At 36.2% G+C, this 15,245-nt stretch overlaps 1 protein-coding gene across 1 annotated transcript in view; it reads left to right on the top strand.

The window, feature by feature from the left end:
• GABRG3 (gamma-aminobutyric acid type A receptor subunit gamma3) overlaps positions 1 to 15,245 on the top strand; it is an 858,838-nt gene that overhangs the window by 812,679 nt on the left and 30,914 nt on the right. The window contains exon 7 of the mRNA XM_069072942.1: positions 10,935 to 11,087. Coding sequence (XP_068929043.1) covers positions 10,935 to 11,087 — 153 coding nt within the window. The remainder of the gene's footprint in view (positions 1 to 10,934; positions 11,088 to 15,245) is intronic.

Below are 15,245 nucleotides of genomic sequence, written 5' to 3'. Positions count from 1 at the left end.
GGGGAGGGAGGGAGGGAGGGAGGGAGGGAGGGAGGAAGGAAGGAAGGAAGGAAGGAAGGAAGGAAGGAAGGAAGGAAGGAAGGAAGGACGGAGGGAGGGAGGAAGGGTTTATGCCCTCAAGGAGATTAAATGCTACCAGACATTCACAGGAAACTCAATGATCAACTTAGATTTTAGAAGCACACCTGCAGTAGACAGAACTGAGAGCAGATAACTGAGGAAGAATTCAAAATTTTTGCATGATACTGTAAAAAATAGTGTCAGATCATTAAAGCTGAGAATGAGCTAAGGCTGAAAAGCACAAGGGAAAACATATGCTTCTTTTATTTGTTTTTATTTTATTAGCTATAATGAGGAAAATAAAAGAATCACTGCTTGAGATAAATGAGATGTTGATAGTGAGTGGTGCAGAGAAGTTGGAAGTATTCAAAAAATTTTTTCAGTTTTCTGTCAAAGAAGAAAGACTTTGAATAGGAAAAATCTGCTTAAAAATAGTGAAGGCTATCAAGAAAGTACCGCCACTACCTTCTATTAAACCAAATCACAAGACCAAGACAAACTGTACCCCAGAATATTAGAATTGTTGACAGTGATTGGTTAGTGGTTGATTGGTCAATGACTGAAAAATAGGGGATCAGTAGTTCTGACAGATAATAATTTTACCTAACATTTATGTAGTGGTTTAAGGTTTGCAAAGATAATTTACATAGCTTCTTATAAGTGCCTCTCACAACCATAGCCAGAATAGACGTAATTACAGAAGAATAATTATGATTGCATTAATTTTTTTAATTTACATAAACAAATTAATGCAACCGGTGTAGGAAAGGAATCTGTTGACTTGGAGAGAAAGCCAAAACATTATGTCAGATGTCTTGGTTAAGGGTATGAAATCCAAGATACATAACCAACTTACCGAAATATATAAGAACAAAAGCAATTCCCCAATAGACAAATGGCCAGTAGATGTGAACAATTATCAAAAGAATTGAAAATGATTAACAAATGTATGACACACTGCTCCTGGTAATTAACATAAGAGAAATGCAAATCAAAACAAGTCATGTTTTATCTCACACAGGGAAAATGAACAAAGATGACAAATGATGGGGTTGTGGGAAGTTAGGCACATTAATACACTTTAGATAGAGCTAAGTAGCAACTCAACTATTCTGAAAAACTATTTGGAATAATACAAAGAAAGGTACTAAAGCCTTTGATTCAGAGGTACTATGGGTAGACATAGACCCCAAGAATGCCAGTTTTGAAAAGAAAGTTCCCATATAGATCACAATATTAGTAGTAGCATTTCTTAAAATATCAAAGAACTGATTATAATGTTGATGACTCAGCTGAGTGGCTGGACAAGTTGTAAGTGAATGGAATAGATGACTGCTAAGCTATAAGAAGAAAAAGAATATGATGACTATGAAAAGAAACATAGGAAAACATCAGTGAAATGAAACAAAGAGATTCAAGAAAATATCATATACAATAATTCTGATAGTGTAACTGGAAAGAGTAGTAACAGAACAATCAAAATTTAATGTTATGAGGTTATAATGTTGAAACTTGATATACTCAGAAGAGATACGAGGAGGCACCTTCTTCCCCTTGCCACTTCTTTGCAGAGGTAGTGTTGACATTTAGGTGTAGGGGTGTTCAAGACCCCAAAATACCAACATTCTGGGTCCTGCCAAATGAATTTGATCCAAGGCTTCCCTCAGCTAAAGTAAAATAAAGTTTAGTAAAGATTTTCCATATTGTGTAGACTCTTAAGGAGCCTAAGCACTTGTGACGCTTGTATTGACAAGTAGGCCAGAATGAATCTCAGCTAGATTGAATCTGAGCACCTTCATGGGGACAAGATGTACAGAAAGACAGGGATGGGTTTAGGTGGTCTAGTAGTCTGAGGTGATGGGAGGTGGGTACAGAGAGGATCTTGATGAGACTGGGGTGACTAGAGGTCAGATTCTCAAGAACAAAACGAATAGGATTTTGATGGGGTCAAGGGTGGAAAGCAGCTGGAAGCAATCCAGAGGTAATAGACAATGGAGGGCTATGCTAGGTTAAGGGTAACAGATTTGGGCATGAAAAAGCCAGACCAAGTGCGAAAATTCAGGAGAGTTCCAGGCAGGGGTTTCCCCTGGGGTCTATGGACAAATGGGACTCAATTTTTGGGGGGGGATAAGGAGTAAAGGTCTTAACTTGGGCTCATACCCCATTAGTAGGTGTTTCGGAGTTTGAAAATTATATATTATATCAAACTTTTCCCATCTATTGGTTAATTTTGATGAGTTATTTTTCTCTCATTTTTCTTCCACATTATAAAGAATGGCTTTCTAGTACAGGGTGGATACAAGGATACATTGTGAAATGTCAATGAAACTAAAACAAAAAAGACAACAAAATTCATTTAAAAAATAGGATTTCTGGAACATTAAAAAGGAAAAATTCTTAATTTTCAAAAGCAGTTTTTAAAAAGAAGAAAACGTTATCTCCAAGATACAATTTAGGCAGCTACACTTTTATTCCTGGAAAATTCTATTATTAAAGGAATGGTAGTGAATATGTAGACAAGGTATTGTTAATCACAAAGCAGCTTCATAAAAAAAAGTCATGCCAAACAAATCAAATTTCCTTCAGTGATGATGATGATGATAGTTACCAATTATATATTGCCTTAAAGTTTGCAAAGGACTTACTTTTCTCATTTGGTCCTTACAGCAAGCCTATGAGATAGGTAGCATTATTATGCCCATTTCTTACAGATGAGGACATTGAAGCAAAGAAAAGTTAGATGAACGTGCACAAAAAATATTTGTAGCAGCTCTTTTTTGTTGGCAACAAATGGGAAATTGTGGTGATATCCATCAATTGGGGACCAATTTGTGGTATATGGATGTAAAGGAATACTACTGTTCAATAATAAATGATGAGCAAGCAGATTTCAGAGAAACCTGGAAAGACTTACATGAACTGATAGAGAGAAGTAAGCAGAACCAGGAGAATTGTATACACAATAACAGGGCATTGTATGATGATCAATGAAGATAGACTTAGCTCTTCTCAACAATAAAATGATCCAAGACAGTTCGAAAAGACTTGTGATGGAAAATGCTATCTACAGTCAGAGAAAGAACTGATGGAATCTGAACGCAGATCAAAGCATACTATTTTCATTTGTTTTTTTTTTAATTTCCTTATTGTGGTTTTTCCCTTTTGTTCTGATTCTTCTTTCACAACGTGACTAATGTGGAAATATGTTTGACATCATTGTATATGTATAATCTAGTTAAGATTGCTTACTGTCTTGGGGAGAGGGGAGGGAAGAGGAGGGAGGAAAATTTGTAATTCAAAATCTTATAAAATGAATGTTGAAAACTATCTTTACATGTAATTGTAAAAAATAAAATATTATTAAGTGGGGGGAGGAAGGTTAAATGAGTTGTCTAGGAGAAAACAACTAGGAACTATGTGAGGCAATATTTGAACTCAGGTCTTCCTGACTCCAAAGTCAGCATTTGATCTGCTGTATAACCTAGCTGTCTCTACCAGACTGGTAAACCAGGCATATATTTCAGGCTTAATCCAGTAAAGTCTTTCATGCTGTCTGTGCTGAAAAGATGAAAAGATTATAGACAATGATAGGTCTAGATAATATGGTAACTTAGATTCAGAGCTAGTTGAATTAGTAGGACCCAAATACAACTGGAAGGCTGGATCCAGTGGCTCAGCTTCAAGCTGGAAGAAGGTTTTTCATGAAGTGTTTTGTCTGACATTTTTATCAGTGACTGGGATGAAAGAGCAAATGGCTGCTTATAAATTTTCAAATAACGACAATGACAAAAAAGCAAACCTCTAGCCATCATAGTTTCCATATAGATGAACTCAAGATACAAACATTTCTCAGCAGTGTACAAAGTTGGGTTAAATCTAATGAGATAAAATTTAATACTGATACAGTCTCACATTGGTAAAAAAAATTCGAATTTTAAGAAAAGATAAAGAGCTTACATGCTCCTTTGAAAAATGTGTTTCTTTTGGGGGGGGGAGGGCGACTAGGTGGCACAGTGAATAGAGAACTGGCCCTGGAGTCAGGAGGACCTGAGTTCAAATCTGGCCTCAAGACACTTAACACAAAAACTATCTGTGTGATCTTGGGCAAGTCACTCAACCCCAATTGCCCCTCCAATAAGCAAAAAAAAATGTTTTTTAATAGGCTACAACCTCAATGAGTCAACAATGTCACTTGGTTGCTCCCAAAATAAATATAGCCTTAGACTGTATTAAAGATAGGTATAATGTAGAGAAAAATAGAAATAAATTAATAGTCCTATTATACTATTCCATTCAGACCACAGCTAGAATAATGTGTCTAGTTATGAACACTACATTTTAGGAAGGACATTAATAAACTAGAGAATATTTAGAAGGGTGTATCTAGGATGTTAAAGGTTCTCAATATCATATTAGTTTAAGGAAGTAGATGTATTTAGGCTAGAGGAGAGAATACTTATGGGAAGACATTATAACTGTCTTCAAATAATTGAAGGTTTTTTGGAGATGTTAGAATTGATCTTCCTGAAACCAGGACATAAAGCTATGCTTCTAAGGCCCCTTGCATTTCAAGTTCTATGGTTTTAGGATCCTAAATTGCATTGCGACGGATTTTGGCTAAATGTAAGGACATACTGGGAGCTATCCAAAAGTGAAATGGACTTTCTCAGGAGTTAGTGATTTTTTATCCACTAGAATTCCTCAAGCGAGGACTGGAGGACCATTTGCTGTAGAAAGAGTTTCCTCTTGTCTGCTTTGCCTAGAGATCCCTTCTAATGGAGAGTCTGTAATTAAATGAAATTAAGTATATTCAGGTGTGACTTTCCAGGTATGCTTTCAGTTTTGTTCATGGTAGAGCATATTCATGAGGTACACATCAGACATGTATACACACACTTATGTACATACATGCACATATATACATCCTGTATCATGAGATATATACATGTGTGTGCATATGCACATGTATAAACATGCGTGTGTTTATAATTCACTATTATAATAAAGCTTCTTGGGAAAATGAACTGTCTCTTTTTTAAATTTGCATCTTAAATGCATAGCATAGTGCCAGGCATATAGAAAGCATTTAATGTGTTTGTTTTTAATTCATGTTTTTTTAATCCATCTATTCATTCATGTCCCTGACATACTGAAAATGTGCTAGAGTCAGAGAAGGAAAGCAAGAGTTCAACTTTTGAATCCATTAATTAGTGCCTGTGTGACTATAATCACAACTTCTCTGACTGCAGTATTCTTCTATGCAAATATGAGACTTGAATTAAATGACCTCTAAGATCCCTTTCAGTTCTAAATCTATTATCCTTTGTTCTCTATAGGCAAAAGTTGCTAATGCCTGAGCAACTAAGGCTATTTGTGGTTACTGTGGAAAAGAGGGGTGGAGAGAGATAATAAACCTGAACTCAAAATGAGGTTGAACTCTCTTTAAGAATCATCAGTCAAGGGCTGGCTAGGTGGCACAGTGAATAGAACACTGATCCTGGAGTCAGGAGGACCTGAGTTCAAATCAGGCCTCAGACACTTAATACTTACTAGCCATGTGACTTGGACAAGTCGCTTAACCCCAATTGCCCTGCCCTCCCCACTCCAAAAAAAAAAAAAAGAAAAAAAAGAAAAAGAATTATCAGTCAATCTAGCAACAAGAGCACTTCAGCTCTATGTTAAGTAGCTCAACATAACCTCAGATCTCTCAGTTCCCTGATCACTTTCTAGCACAGGGTTTAGCACCATCAATTTTGCTAGTTTTGGTCTCATCTATGAGCAATGTAAAGAAAAGATGAGGGACAAAATTCCACCCTCTGCATCTATGCCCTGCACGTATGTGCTTTGGACAGTTCTGATTCCATCATATAGAAGTGAATGACTCTGTGTTCTACGCAAAATAAGATCCTCATTAACATGCATCAATATAGACCCTTCACTTCACAAAAGGGAAGCCAGCCAGTGTAACTGGGCTTGTTCATTAGCTTTTGCTGGATCATCATGCAAGCCCTTTCCCCTAACGATGGGTTTAGGGATTGATCTGTTTCTTCTTCATTAAAAATGTTTGTGGTTCTATAGTTTTGTTTTGTTTTGTTTTGTTTTGGCAATTCAGGTACTTTGGGCAGGAGGATATTTGACTTGTCCTCAACATGTTAAAAGACTTTTAGAATAGTGTTTTCTTCTGTTAATTTCATAGGGGATAGAATAAGAATATAGAAGAAAGAGGCAAATCCACTAAAGGAAAAATAAAAGACACAAGCTTTCAGGTTTTTCACTATCAAATAAAATAACTTTGTTGGTGTCATCAATACTAAAGAACAAATTGTTCCATGATTTCCAAGTTAAGGATATTATTTCTTTTCACATATTTGCATTTGGTGGTGAAGACCAAACTTACTGAAGGTTTGCTACTTGAAATAAAATATCTCCAACTTTTTTGGCTAAAGCAATGAGGTCACTGTTGAAATACCAGGTAATAACAATGATCCTAGAGTGGCTGGCTGGTGTAGTCAAAAGAGCACCTGCAGTTAGGAAAACCTGAGCTCAAATCCTGCCTCAGACACTTAAAACTTAGTAGTCACGTGACCTTGGGCAAGTCACTTAACCCCAATTGCCCTGCATCACCCCCTCCAAAAAGTGAAAAATAAAATAAAAAAAATAACAGTGATCCTGTGGGGTAATTGCTTCTTTTCCACGTGGTACAAGACCTTCCCTGAGCCCTCTGTCCTGGGCCCTTTCCTCTACCCTCTCTATACTATTCTTTAGTGATCTCATTAGCTCATGACTTCAGTTATCAAAATTTTTCTCGAGACAAATCCCTCTCATATCTAAATATCTACTTCTTGTCTCTCTTCTAGCCTCCTATTCCATTTCACCAATAGTCTGTCATGATCCTTTTTGAATGAAAGACAGATCACACACACAGCACAACAGCCTGCCAGACATCTACAAAAGGAAAGTCGGCAGGTGTCTAAAACTCAGCATGTCTGAAATGGAACACATTTTATTGTTTCCTAAATCCACCAGATGTCCCTATTTTTATTGTGAGCTCCACCACCCTCCCATTTATCCTGGCTCCTAACATCAGGGTCATCTTTTTTGTTTTCTTCTCTTCTCTTTAGCCCTTTTATACAATCAGTTACCAAGTTTTCCCATCGCTCCTATTTACTCCTTTCTCTACACACACAAAGCTATTATGAGATAACTTGCATAAACTCTTTGCAAAACTTAAAGTACTATATAAATGCTAGTTAGTATTACTATTATTAGTGTTGTTATTATTATATAATTAGCATTTTTACCCTAGTTCAAGCCCTCATCACCTCTCATGAGTTAGAGGAAATGAGATGTTTCTTTTGTTTGTTTTTGTATACTTAGCATGTAATATAAAACCTATTAGGTAGTAGATACTTAATAAGTGCTTGTTGATTGATTGGTCGATACTAATTTTTACAAGAGTCACATAGTTGGACACCTGGTTTCTCCTCTCTACATCTACCAAAATAATCTTCCTAAAGCATAAGTCTAACCACATTACTCCCTCTCCCAAGATCCTCCAGTGGCTCCTAGTTGCCTTCAGAATAAAGTTATAAAAGTCTTACTTGGAAGTTAAAACCCCACAAAGTCTGGTCCCACCTAATCTTTTTAGTCTCATTACATATTACTTCTCATTACATATGCACTCCTGTTTCCATAAAAACTGGTCTACTTGATCCCTACAGTCAATTTCTTGAATCTAATCTGTTACACGGACTGTCCCCCATGTCTGGTATCCATTCCATCTCTACCCCAAGTTCTTAACTTCTTTATCATCCTTCAATGGTTTGGTTTATGGTACTGCAATTGCCATTTCTAATGGGAATCCTCTCTTAATGCCCTTAATTGTCAGTGTTCTCTCCTTTCTCTTCAAATTATCCTATGTATACCTGTGTTTGCATCTTACTTCCCCCACCTGCAGTAGAATATAAGCTCCTTGAGGGTAAGGATTATTTTTCATGTTTGCCTTTGGGTTTGTAAGGACCAGCACCTATAATGCAATTTGAAAATTTCCCCCCCTCCTCTTTTTAGGTATAAGAAAATATTGGTGCAGAATTAAGTTTTTTCTAACCAGAAGCGGAATTGAACATTCCATCAAATTCCTGCCTGTAAAATTATGCTTTTTAATTATTATTTTTATTACTGATGAGCTTGTGGATTTCATGAGTGTCTAACTTTTATGAGGACTATTCTATATCTTCCAACAATCAAATGGAAGGTCCATAATTTTCATTCATAGGACTTTTGGAATCCCACAGCATGTATTAGTTTCTGTACTAAAGTGAAAATTCTGCCTGAGGGAACTCAGTGCTAAAAGCAATCCTGAGATCATAAGCAGAGAATGCATAATTAGTGAATGCATTTGCATGGATTGATTTGATTAGATTCTTTAAAGTGTGAGAAGAATATAAATAATCTGACCATGCCATTAGGTAAGTGATAAGGGGAATTATGCAGAAGGAATAATGAAAGTTTCATTCCCTCTGTGAAGCAAAAGTTGACCAGCACAAATTGAACCATGTCTAACTTATTTCTCAAAATGCCTAGGTCAGTGTTAATGTAGCAGTGAGTTCTATGAGGAATCACTCCCTGAAGAGCGCTCCTCTTGAAATAGGCATGACGTTGGAAGGTGTCTAAAGTTAAATTATATACTTAGTTCATTAGAGGCATTAGAAAACAAATAAGCTTATTGCATTCAACTTTCTAAGATTATGTATCTTCTAACTATTGATTTTTCTGAACATAAAATATTTACAAAACAGTGCCTGATATAAGCAATTTAGCCTCCTGCAGAATGAATGGGTACCTATTTTTTTTCTGGGACAGGCCCTGGAAACAGGTAATGAATTGGGCCCAGAATTGAATAGCAACGTGAGAGCTTGGAGCAGGATGTATTTATGTTGAAATTATGCAGTGCTTTTAATGATACCAAATTGCTCCCTGGTGTAAAAGCAGCTCATTCTTGTTGTTGCTATTTTGTTTTGTTTTAACACAAATATTGTTCTGGCTACATGGTCACCAATCTTAGAAAAGGATAATTCCTTGGGTGAGTTTTAAAATTTACTTGAGGTTTAGTTCAAATATCTACAAAATGAGATTAAACTGAATGATCTCTAAAGTCCCTTCCATGTCTGAAACTCTGACAATATGAACTTGGTCTCATCCTTGGTTCCAAGATAAAATAGTAAGAAATAGTTATAAAGCATTATGACAGAATTCCCAAAAACATATTCAAATTTATTCACTTGAAAGTACAATATGTGGTGCTCTTCTAACAATTATTTTGAATGAGCTTATAGACTTTACAGTCATGTTGTGTGGTTACTGAGACCATTTGTGGAGTCTCACTTTGGAAATCTTCAGGTCCCACTGCCTATACTTTGAAGCATATTCAATGGCATGAAAGGGGTACAGAGAGAGAGGAGGGGAGGATAGGGTGATGAAGGGAGACAGGTAGCATTGGGAGGCGGGTAGGCAGCATAGACCTGAATGAGATGGAAGTGTTCTGAGTGTGTTCGGGAAGGGTTTTGAGGTCTCATTTTTATAGTTTTGTTTTTTTTGAGAAACAGACCAACTTCTATCTTTGCCACCTTGGGATTAGTCCATCAACATATCCAAATCATCTACAAGTTATTAGTAAAATTTCAGTATTAGCATATCTATGTCATTCCTAAGTTATCAGGACCTTTAGATGTTCTGCTGGTCTAGAACTTTGAAAGCCTGCAATTGGACTGGAATATACATATCATATAAGCAAAATACCTAGACAGCAGCACCTAGATGGCATCAGCTTATTTAGAATACATTACCAGGATGTGAATGTTGGCTAATATATGATACAATTTGTAAATTATACTCCTTAGATCTTTGGGACAGTTTGTACTTGACTTTCAGGTTGCCCTTTGCAATCTTATTTTCTGCTATCATCCTTAATACTGATTACATATAAACTTACTTACTGTACTAAGTATAGGGGGTGGGGTAGGAAGCAGTAAGGAGGACCAGAACAAGATACAATTTTAACACAGCCTCTATCCAAAAGTGTGTGTCTGATTTTGTGGTTAGTCCATCACCATGCTCTCAGGAAGTAGGGAGCATTCTTCATCATCTTCCTCTGGCATCATGATTGACCTTTTCCTTCATCAGGGCCATTAACAAAAATCACTATTTTTTTTTTACCATATTATTATCATGAAATTAACTGTTCTCCTAATTTTGTTCACTTTTCTCTGCCTCAGTTCAAACAAGTCTTCTCAGGTTTCTCTGAAACTGTCTCCTAAATAATATTTTATAACACAACGGCATTCTGTTCTATTAATTCAGCAGAACTTGTTCATTCATTTGGTACTTGATGATCACTCCTTTACTTTAAAGTTCTTTTCTATCAGAAAAAGAGCTGATATAAATATTCTTCTATCAGTTGGTCTTCCTTTTACTTTGTTCTCTCTGGAACCCTCTGCCTGCTTTTCTGACATTTCACCATGTAGGCTACACTATGACACAATATATTGTTGACTTTTATTCGAAGTCTTTTCAGTATGTTAGATCCTGCCAAAGTTTAAAATCTACTGATGTCACGTTTGAGAAACCAGGTCAACTTCATGTGCTGATGAGGCATCAGAATAGGATTTCTGAAGGATACAAAACAGATATTTACAGCAAAAGACTGAGTAAAAGACATAATCATGTGCTTTTATAATGAGAATGAACTGTGCAATATACTCTATAATAAATTAAAATTATATGATAATTAAATTTGCTGGCCTGAATTAAACTCATTGTTAATGCATGAGATTTAATTTACTTTTCCTTATTCAATATGTATTTTTTAATTTCAGGTGATTATGTTGTCATGACTATATACTTCGATTTGAGCAGAAGAATGGGCTACTTCACTATTCAGACATATATTCCCTGTATATTAACAGTTGTTTTATCCTGGGTGTCCTTTTGGATTAAAAAAGATGCCACACCAGCAAGAACAGCCTTAGGTAAGATTATAAACAATTTTTTCATGTCATTTTAGGTCATTTGAATAGGGGGGGAAAAGCATGGGAAAGCTTCTTTCCATTGAAGGGAAATAAAAGTAAAGTATGTCAATTTTGTACACTCTGCTCAACAATTAATATATATATATATATATATATATGTATATATGTATATATCTGGGTGAATAACTAGTGTCTACTGAATACATAGTTTCTTTGTGTGTGCTTGGAACATACAGCATCTCCATTAAAACAGAACATGAATTCATGGATGGAACACCCCCAAAATTCTTGGAATGAATGCGTTTGGTTTCACTTCTTGATCTGAAATGAATGTGTTTTTGTGGACTGACATGTGTCACTTAATTTACCAAGTCCCAAATTCTCCATTTGTTTTTTTGGGAAGAGTGGACTAGATGCAAAGCTTTGGTTATTAAAGAATTAATATTGCTAAAATAATGTTTAATAAAAAATTTATTGATTTAATGTACTAATGCCAAGACAGAAATAATGGTCATTATTTTTAAGTATAAGCAGAATGTCAAAGATAAAGAATTAATCAGCTTTGAAGTATAGAAAGGAACCATAATATCCAACATGAAGCTTTGTCTATCCAATTGTAGGATCATTCAACATTATACTTATAAATTAAATTGGGTGATTTTTTTAATGATGGTGAAGATGCCTTTTTTTCATATATTTTGATTCTATCAAAACACATGAGAGAGAAATAATTGTTCCTCTTAAATTTTACCAAATTATCTTCCCTGTGCTTTCTTCATGGAACACAATTTAATTCATTGATGTATACTATAACTAAAAAGTTCAATTTAAATTTATGCATTTGGGGTGGGTAGGTGGCACAGTGAGTGCCAGATCAGGAGGACCCGAGTTCAGTTCTGGCCTTAGACACTTACACACACACACACACACACACACACACACACACAAACTAGCCATGTAACCTTGAGCAAGTTGCTTAACGCCAATCACCCTGCAAAAAAAAGGCAATAAATAAATAAATTTATGCATTTGGTAGAGTATTCCTATATATTGAGATTTATTTTCATATTGAGTTAATGGTAACCAAACACTCATCCAGAGAGTTTTTCTTTCTCAAACTTGGGGCAGTCTTACTAATAAGCAATAATTATATGATAAACAATCATGGGATCCAAGAAGACAACACACACACACCCAAAAGATTATTGTAAACTTTGCAACTTTAAATGCTATATAGACGTTAGCTGTTGTTATTATTATTATTATTATACCATTTTGCGGTCTATCAGTTTGTTTACAAGTAATAAAGTCATTTCCCATAATTTTCATTTGAGGTTTAAACATTTCAACCACTTAACTATGACCTTCAAATAAATGTGCTTAGTGAACTGTGATTTTATGATGTCCACAAATATTCTTCAGGATGCTGGACAAAGCTCCTATGCTCCAATAAAACATGGAAGGAATTTCCTAGAGATAAAAATTGATGGAAATGATTCACAGAACACCATACTGCCTTGGATCCTCATTTATAGTTTTATGTTCCCAAATGGGCATCTGGGCAATGCAGTGGATAGAGTGCTGGGTCTGAAGCCAGAAAACTCATCTTCATGAGTTCAAATCTGGCCTCACACACTTACTAACTATATGACCCTTGGCAAATAACTTGACCCTGTTTGCCTCAGTCCCTCATCTATAAAATTAGGTGGAGAAGGAAATGACAAACCACTCCAGTATCTCTGCAAAGAAAATCCCAAATGGGATCATAGGGAGTCAGTCACAACTGAAAAATTATTGGACAACTTAACAAATGATCCCAAATATGAAGTGGAACCCAAGGCTGGGAACAGTCGTTTTTGAAGTAAAAAGTAGAGCCAGAGACTGCAGACAGTGGTTTTAGACATAAATGCAGAACATGCTGAAATACAGTGAAATGCAATGTAGATTCATTCATCTTGTGCATCTTATAAAAGCTCCCCAAATCCCTTTCTTTTTTATGGGTGGGAGAGATGTTATTTCATCTGTGTGGCTAACTCCCTATGTGGAAACTCCTTCCACTCATTCAAATTAGCAACTTCTCTACAACTTATATAGTCTTACAGAGTCCAGTACTTAGCACAGTGCCTCCATGTGCATAATAGGCATTTAATAAATATAATCTCAACTTTTGTTGAATTGAAGAAGGAATTGCTTGGAGAACAGAGTTGTGGTAAAGAGTTAGTATGTGTGGTGAGTCAGATCAGTGTGGTGTAGTTCAAAGAACACTGACTCTGTAAGCAATTAATCTAAGTTCAACTTGTACCTTTGATGCTCATTACTAGTGTGATGTTGGACAAATCTTTAACTTCCCCGGGTCTCAATTCCCTCATCTGTAAAATGGGTATGGCCTGGATATTTTCTCCAATCTTTTCTTAGCGTTAGCTCTATGATCCTTTAATAGTCTTCTTGACCGCAAGACAAGCACTAACTCCATGAATGAATGAGTGAATGATTGAATGAATAAAAAATAATCATTTCTCAAATGTTTAATATGTGATGTCATTAGTAAATTCAATAAAGGTAAACGGAGGTACATACTTTGAGCAAAAACGGTTTATTAACAGTGACATATATAATTTAACAGAGTGGGCTAGACTGACTGCTTCAGTAAGGCCAGAGACCCCAGTGAGAAGGGGTGACTCTCTTCAATGACATTCAGAAAAGGAGGGTGTCTGGGTAGTTGGGGAACATTCCAATTGGCTATGCTAAGGAAACTTGGTTGGAGTTTAGGTGTGACTAATCATGCCCCTCTCTGACAACTAAGGAATGTTAATTGTTTTATGGAACTCATCTGGCTCTTGTAATCTTGGCTAAGAGATCAATAACACAAGGTTTCCTTGTGATCCCCTTGGGGGCCATCAAACCTTCCCTAACTACACAAGGACAGATGACATGTCTTTGTGTGTGTATGTGTGTGTGTGTGTGTGCGTTGGGGGTGGGAATCAACTTAAGCTGGTTGGGGCTTATAGAAAACAAACAGATGTCCTCGAGACTAATTACATGAATGATAAAATTTCCTTTCAAACACACCTTTAAAACAACTTCAAGGGAAAATTGAATTCTTGAGCTTAACTCAACAATGGAGAAGTACATAATAGGGTCATTTATACAAAAGAATCAATTATTAAATAATACAAAATAATTTTAATTTTCTCAGTGACAAGAAGCAGAGATAAAAGGAGAAAACATACTCATGCTCTCCAAACTCACACTTTAATTGGAGGAGACAACATATATAAAATAATTTATCTGCATGATGGAAAGAAGGGCCAAGAAGCCCTAAGGTTGCCTTCCTAAGCCAAGGAGTCACTGAGATATACTAGGATTCTCCATTTCATTCCAAAGCTTGTAGTTGAGTAACTACTAGCTTAGTCAAGTGGTATGAATAATCACAATGCTCTCACTGTCTGATGTACCTGATGGGATATGGAGGGAAAACAAAAGGGAAGGATATGCCAACTGGTGCTTCTGCTAAACATCTTGTAGACTGTCCTTTTGCATTAGTAAAATATATACATATAGGGAGAGGGAGAGAGAGAGAAAGAGAGAGAGAGAGAGACAGACAGAGAGAGAGAGAGAGACAGAGAGAGAGAGACAGAGCGAGAGAGACAGAGAGAGAGAGAGAGAGAGACAGAGAGACAGAGAGACAGAGAGAGAGAGAGAGACAGAGACAGAGAGAGACAGAGAGAGACAGAGAGAGAGAGAGAGACAGAGAGAGACAGAGACAGAGACAGAGAGAGAGAGAGAGAGCACAGGATCTGGATAACCTCAGTCATTTGAGCAACCTCACTTTCTCTGAGGAAAGTGTTTTGTCATGTTTAAAGTACAACGCCAGTGGGAACTATTATGAAATTGACAACATTATGCTCTCAGATCAATATAGTCTCCAAAGGAGAGCTCTTTGTGTTTGAAATCCAGACTTATCTTTTCATTGATATAATGTGTGCCTTCCTAAATGAGTCAAGCAGCCTTAATAGCTTTCAGGATAACTAGGGCCAATGAGTTATGCATTTGAACAAGAGTATCAAAAGTAGGTAATCCAACAAATCCTGGCCTTGATGATTCATCATTGTAAATCGGTCCAAGTAACCTAGAAATATATTTAATGTGAATATTCTG

Source organism: Petaurus breviceps, unplaced genomic scaffold (assembly GCF_028583685.1).
Source record: "Petaurus breviceps papuanus isolate PSGF00001 unplaced genomic scaffold, PetGlider_PUasm1.0 90849, whole genome shotgun sequence".
Lineage (NCBI taxonomy): Eukaryota > Metazoa > Chordata > Mammalia > Diprotodontia > Petauridae > Petaurus > Petaurus breviceps.
The sequence above is the reverse complement of the archived record's forward strand: the minus strand, read 5'-3'. Positions and strand labels throughout refer to the sequence as shown.